This window comes from Nannospalax galili, unplaced genomic scaffold, assembly GCF_000622305.1.
Source record: "Nannospalax galili isolate Female #2095 unplaced genomic scaffold, S.galili_v1.0 scaffold300, whole genome shotgun sequence".
Classification (NCBI taxonomy): domain Eukaryota; kingdom Metazoa; phylum Chordata; class Mammalia; order Rodentia; family Spalacidae; genus Nannospalax; species Nannospalax galili.
This window is the reverse complement of record NW_008347322.1, coordinates 187,783-195,410: the sequence shown is the minus strand read 5'-3', so window position 1 is coordinate 195,410 and position 7,628 is coordinate 187,783. Positions and strand designations below refer to the sequence as shown.

Below are 7,628 nucleotides of genomic sequence, written 5' to 3'. Positions count from 1 at the left end.
AGCTCAACCATGGTCTCCCGGATGCTGGCACAAGCGAGGTGCTGCTGGTGCAGGCGGGCTACATTGCCTCAGGGTCCTTCCCGTGACCCAGTCCTGTACACCACTTACATCTTCCCTCTGGTCTCGATATTTGCATCCCAGCATTCCCAAGGGATAGTGATCAAACACACTATGTGCATGGTGGTCTTCTACGGAAACGGGGCTGTGAACCATTTGACACCAGCAACTGTGCTCCAGGGAAGGAGCATCCCCCATTTCCTCTAAAACTGTCCAAAATTCAAAGCTGAGCCTCTGGGTCCTGCTGGCTGAGGGGACACCCAGGTGGCCCCTGAGGGTGGAGGCGTAGCCAAGATCAGGAGGGAGGCTACTCACTGCTCCCGCGTTTCTCCCCAGCTCTGGCTTCTACGGAAACGGGGCTGTGAACCATTTGACACCAGCAACTGTGCTCCAGGGAAGGAGCATCCCCCATTTCCTCTAAAACTGTCCAAAATTCAAAGCTGAGCCTCTGGGTCCTGCTGGCTGAGGGGACACCCAGGTGGCCCCTGAGGGTGGAGGCGTAGCCAGGATCAGGAGGGAGGCTACTCACTGCTCCCGCGTTTCTCCCCAGCTCTGGCTGACTTTGACGAGCCCCAGAGGTCGACCTTCGTGATGCTGGGTGTCCTGACTATCGCCGTGCGGACCTACCATGACCGCTGGGGCTACGGGGTGTATTCGGGCCCTGTGGGCACAGCTGTCCTCATCATCGCTGTAAAGTGGGTGTGTACTATGTGCACCTTAGCAAACAGGGCCTGGCGAGCCCGTGGTTCTCCCCTGACCCTGGCTCCTCCTATCCTGGGGCTTCTATGCCTCCTACCCTTACAGGCAGGTAGGCTGACCTGAGAATTCAACCAAAATTACCAGAGTCCCTAGAAATGGCCATTCATTCAGCACCACATTCTGCTGGCTCATCAGTAAATACTTGTCCTGGGTGAGGCCAAGGCTCCTTTCCTCTCTACCTGTGCTCATACCATGTGTGTCCCAATACACAGATAATGCATCTAAGCACAGGCAGACCTGGCTTTTAATGTGACCAAAAATAAGGGGACCACTCATCACCACCATTACCATTATCATCACCATCACCACCATCACCATCACATCATTATCATCACCATCACCTTATCATTACCATCACCATCACCACCATCACATCATTATCATCACCATCACCTTATCATTACCATCACCATCATCACCATCACATCATTATCATCACCATCATCACCATCACATCATTATCATCACCATCATCATCATCACATCATTATCATCACCATCATCATCATCACATCATTATCATCACCATCATCATCATCACATCATTATCATCACCATCATCATCATCACATCATTATCATCACCATCATCATCATCACATCATTATCATCACCATCATCATCATCACATCATTATCATCACCATCATCATCATCACATCATTATCATCACCATCATCATCATCACATCATTATCATCACCATCATCATCATCACATCATTATCATCACCATCATCATCATCACATCATTATCATCACCATCATCATCATCACATCATTATCATCACCATCATCATCATCACATCATTATCATCACCATCATCATCATCACATCATTATCATCACCATCATCATCATCACATCATTATCATCACCATCATCATCATCACATCATTATCATCACCATCATCATCATCACATCATTATCATCACCATCATCATCATCACATCATTATCATCACCATCATCATCATCACATCATTATCATCACCATCATCATCATCACATCATTATCATCACCATCATCATCATCACATCATTATCATCACCATCATCATCATCACATCATTATCATCACCATCATCATCATCACATCATTATCATCACCATCATCATCATCACATCATTATCATCACCATCATCATCATCACATCATTATCATCACCATCATCATCATCACATCATTATCATCACCATCATCATCATCACATCATTATCATCACCATCATCATCATCACATCATTATCATCACCATCATCATCATCACATCATTATCATCACCATCATCATCATCACATCATTATCATCACCATCATCATCATCACATCATTATCATCACCATCATCATCATCACATCATTATCATCACCATCATCATCATCACATCATTATCATCACCATCATCATCATCACATCATTATCATCACCATCATCATCATCACATCATTATCATCACCATCATCATCATCACATCATTATCATCACCATCATCATCATCACATCATTATCATCACCATCATCACCACCATCATCACCACCATCATCACCATCACCACCACCATCACCATCATCACTGTCATCATCATCACTACTACCATCACCATCACAACTACCACCATCATTATCACCATCACCACTATCATCATCACCATTACCACCACCACTACCACCACCACCATCATCACCAGCATCACCACTATCATCACCACCACCATCATCATCACCACCATCATCACCACCACCAGCACCATCATCACCATCCCCATCATCATCTTTATCACCATCATCCCATCATCATCACCACCATCATCACCACCATCATCACCACCATCATCATCATCACCATCATCACCATCATTATCATCACCATCATCACCATCACATCATTATCATCACCATCACCTTATCATCACCATCACCATCATCACCATCACATTATTATCATCACCATCACCTTATCATTACCATCACCATCATCACCATCACATCATTATCATCACCATCATCACCACCATCATCACCACCATCATCATCATCACCACCATCATCACCACCATCATCATCATCACCACCATCATCACCACCATCATCATCATCACCACCATCATCACCACCATCATCATCATCACCACCATCATCACCACCATCATCATCATCACCACCATCATCACCACCATCATCATCATCACCACCATCATCACCACCATCATCATCATCACCACCATCATCACCACCATCATCATCATCACCACCATCATCACCACCATCATCATCATCACCACCATCATCACCACCATCATCATCATCACCACCATCATCACCACCATCATCATCATCACCACCATCATCACCACCATCATCATCATCACCACCATCATCACCACCATCATCATCATCACCACCATCATCACCACCATCATCATCATCACCACCATCATCACCACCATCATCATCATCACCACCATCATCACCACCATCATCATCATCACCACCATCATCACCACCATCATCATCATCACCATCATCACCACCATCATCACCATCACATAATTATCATCACCATCACCACCATCATCATCACCATCATCACCATCATCACCATCATTATCATCACCATCATCACCATCACCATCATCATCACCATCACCACCATCATCACCACCATCATCATCATCACCACCATCATCACCACCATCATCACCATCACATCATTATCATCACCATCACCATCATCATCACCACCATCACCACCATCATCACCACCATCATCATCATCACCACCATCATCACCCCCATCATCACCATCACATCATTATCATCACCATCACCATCATCATCACCACCATCACCACCATCATCACCACCATCATCATCATCACCACCATCATCACCCCCATCATCACCATCACATCATTATCATCACCATCACCATCATCATCACCACCATCACCACCATCATCACCATCACCATCATCACCATCACCATCATCATGAGAGAGAATGGCTGCTTACTGATGTAGCACCTGGTTAATCTGAGGAGCCTGTCTGAAGGAAGCCGGCCTTGGGCTTGATTCTCATGAGGAAGGCAGGTTCAGGGTGGGTATGAAACAGAGTTTCAATAGGACAACCCCAGGAGGAGCACTCCATGTCTGGTATCCACCCTGCCCCTCTACCCAAGCCCCTCCAACCTGCAAAGCCTAGAGTCCACTTAAGCTGGCCAGCATGAACAAGCGTGGTCCCAATGGCAGGCTAGCCCCAAGGGAATCCCCAGGGACCCACCCAGAGTAATTGAGACCAGAACACAGACCTGGAAGTCCAGCAGACTTCCGGCCAGGGTAGGCAGCAGCCTAGGTCCCAGGGTCACATCCCTCTGCTGTGTTTTTTCTCCTGTGCAGCATCACCTGGAACCTTGGTGTTCCCGAGTAGGGTCCTAGCTGGGCAGGGTGGGCAGTGCAACAGGGACCACCCACCCAACCACAGCAATGGAAGGACAGGCAAAGTCCTGGGGGAGGGGGAGGGGGAGCTTCAGAGCCACGTCCAGCTCCTCTGGGCAGAGCCCGGAATTATTTTGTCTTTTAGTTAAGGATGAAACTGAGTTGCACTGAGGTCAGCAGCCAAACTCAGAGCCCAGTATGGCAGTGTCAGCTCAGCTTGGCTTTTCAGAAGGCGATGAGGAGTTTCTGTCTCCCTCCAACTTTGGGAGGTGACACTGGCCCTGGCTGACTCCAGAGGTCAGAGCTTCCTTATGGCAGAGGCGTTGGGATCCTGCAGTTAATTAACACACTGGAACGCACAAAGTACAGAAGCTCCTTCTGATAAGCTCCTCCTTGTCCTACTCACTGTGGCCCCTCTACTACTTTTGGCAGGATCTGGATCTGCCTGGATTTTAATTAACCAGGACAGCATGCATGTGTCAGTGCCCCCACTAAATACCAGGAGGTGGACGGGAATGGGAGGGGGAAGGACTGCAGCCACCCTTATCTGGGATCCAGATCGCATCTCCTAGACTACCAGATGTACAGGGAGCTTGGGGTTGCTTCCTGGGGTTGCTTCTCTCCAGGGTCTCACCTTTTAGGGGGAAAAGGGTAGAAACAATGTTTGGGGGGACTGACCTGAGCGAGTTGGAAAACAAGAGCCCCTGGGGCAGGGCCAGGAACACGGGTGATCGTGGGTGCTCCTTCCCCTGCTGGAGACCCAGCGTTGCCATTGCGGAATTGGCCACACAAAGATTTCCCAGATTACTAACACCTGCACCCGGGGTCCTGTAGGCTAGCTGTACCCACAGCACCAACACTTTTTACCAGGACTTCAATGCTGTTGGCAACAGAAAGTTCCAGAGCACTAGAAACAGCACCATGCTATCAATGGCAAATCCTGCCCTAACCAGCACAAGGCTGTTAACAGCCTATACCTCTCCCAGCAATGTCTGTGGCAAGGGACCTGGCATGTGTATGTCAGTCTTATCTGCTGAAACCTGAGCCATCCTGAGTCTAAAATACCTTCCGGTCCCAAGGGTCTGCATTCCATCCAAGAATCCATGGGCACCCCATCTCTTCTGGGTGTTACCTCATCTTACCAGGTGCAAACACACACCAGAGCCTTTACTTGAGGCATTGGGGCCTGACAAATTGGGGTTAACTGCCTATAGATGTGTCTAACAGCATCCTGATGGCCCCTTAGCTGGTAAAGCTGACCCTTTCCATGTGCCAGATGGAAGTCTCTCAGACCACCACACAAGCTGCCCCAGGAGGAGCACAGAGACTGATGGGTCCAAAATGAATTAATATCCTTTCAGTATTAATAATCCCCCCGGCTTCCCTCTCTGGGAGACAGGAGTGCAAAGGTGGCCTGGTTACTTCCCAGAGAGTCAAGCAGTGAGAACCTGGGGCAAATTGGCCCAGGACTTCCTGGCCCCATCAGCCAGGCAGGGATGTCCCAATCCTACTTCAGGAGACCAAGCCCTGGGGAACTGGCCGAGCCGCTCAGGTATGCACAGGGGTGTGGGGTGGGGGGCTCTTTTCCAGTCTGAAGGTGACAGGGGCTGGCACTATGGGCAGTGCCCAGTCAAATCATGGAGGACCCTTCCCTATGCTGTACCCCAAGAGCTTTTCTGTTCCCACCCTGCTCCCACAGTTGCAGAAGATGAAGGAGAAGAAGGGTCTGTACCCTGACAAGAGCGTCTACACTCAGCAGATAGGCCCCGGCCTCTGCTTTGGGGCACTGGCCCTGATGTTACGCTTCTTCTTTGAGGTACGCTGTAGGGAGGGGACTGGGCCTCCCAGGGCCCTCTATACATGGCCCAGCTTAGCGGGGAAGATGGCAGGCTGTGTTTTCATAGGGAGGTTCTAAGTCACATGCCACACTGTTACGGAAGGAGATGGAGGTGGTGCTGTCCAGCCCTGGTGGCACCACATCATAGCCTGTGTAGACCTGAAGGTCACACAGAGTTAAGGTCAGGGAACCCTGCATGCAAAATAATATACACATCCTTAAAGTGGCCAGGGTCTGGTCCCCAGAACTTAGGGGAGGGGTGGAGGGGGGCAGAGGATGGCAAGGAGCCTTCCTGCTGAATTCTCATCAGCTGGGATGGCAGAGGCAAGGGCAGAGGGATGCAGTTCTGGGAAGGGGCTGAGGCCACAGACTGACTCACTCCCCTCCACAGGAATGGGATTACACCTACGTCCACAGCTTCTACCACTGTGCCCTGGCCATGTCTTTTGTCCTGCTGCTGCCCAAGGTCAACAAGAAGGCTGGAAATGCAGGGGCCCCAGCCAAGCTGAACGTCTCCACCCTGTGCTGCACATGTATTTGACCGTGGCCCTCAGCTCCAGGCCCCTGTCCTCCTATCTGGAAGCCCCACCATCTCTCCCAAGATGCTTCCTATCCTACCCCACATGCTGAATCAAGAAGATACGTTCTCCTCTGCACTCTGAGACTAGCAGGCTGGTTGCACACTGCTAAAGGCTTCTTAGGAACCTACTAGTTCCATGTTCACCAGATGCTCTGCTCTGTACCAGAAAGAATTTTCTCTTCCAAGTCCTCATAACCACAGGTATACCTGGGGGAGCCCTAGACCAGTGTGTCTGCTGGGCACAGAAGTCTCAGCCCAGGACCAGACATGACAAGGGCCACTCCTGAGTTCCTGCCTGTCAAGGTTGTCTGTTTTCTCTTAGACACTGGTATTGTTGTTTCTGTCCCCTGTCCAAGCTCTGAAGGCCCCCATTTAAGAAGGTGGGGTCACTGGAGAGAGTTCTGACCTGGACCCAAGCATGCACCTGCCTTAGCCCCATCTCTGTAGCTGGGTTCTATATCCAGCCATTCTCAGGAACAACTGATCAGGAGTATCAGGATTCATCAACTTCATGCAACACCTTACACACATCCTAGAACAAATCTGTGTGCCAAGTGTTACAGTTACCATCCTGGAGGAGTGCCCGAGTTCAGGGTAAGCAGCCAGCTCAAGGCCAGGAGCTGGTGGCTGCTGCTGGCCTAGGTACCTGGGTTGGAGGCCGAATGCCTACACAGGCCTGAAGCCTACCCTGGGCACTACCCTCACCCCCTCAGGAAAGGTGGGTGCGGTACGCTTAGGCCAGGACTGGCTGGGACTCTGCCATGCCACAGGCAGTCTTGTCTGTGACAGCCTGGGGGGCAGGGTGTGGCCACTGCAGCCACAGCTTCCAGACATCACCTCACAAGCCTGAGCCTCACCAGCACCCCAGCCACCCCCTCCCCAGTGACCCAAGGCCTGCCTGACAGCGGGAAGTTACCTACACCTGTCTGGGACTTATTTTTGTTTCCAGATGGTGCCTCTGCA

At 50.0% G+C, this 7,628-nt stretch overlaps 1 protein-coding gene across 1 annotated transcript in view; it reads left to right on the top strand.

Annotated features, from left to right (window-relative positions):
• Mymk (myomaker, myoblast fusion factor) overlaps positions 1-6,626 on the top strand; it is a 13,116-nt gene extending 6,490 nt beyond the window's left edge. Inside the window, exons 3-5 of the mRNA XM_008843914.1 lie at positions 608-756; positions 5,948-6,064; positions 6,477-6,626. Of these exons, the coding sequence (XP_008842136.1) occupies positions 608-756; positions 5,948-6,064; positions 6,477-6,626 (416 nt within the window). The remainder of the gene's footprint in view (positions 1-607; positions 757-5,947; positions 6,065-6,476) is intronic.
• The last annotated feature ends 1,002 nt before the right edge of the window (positions 6,627-7,628 follow it).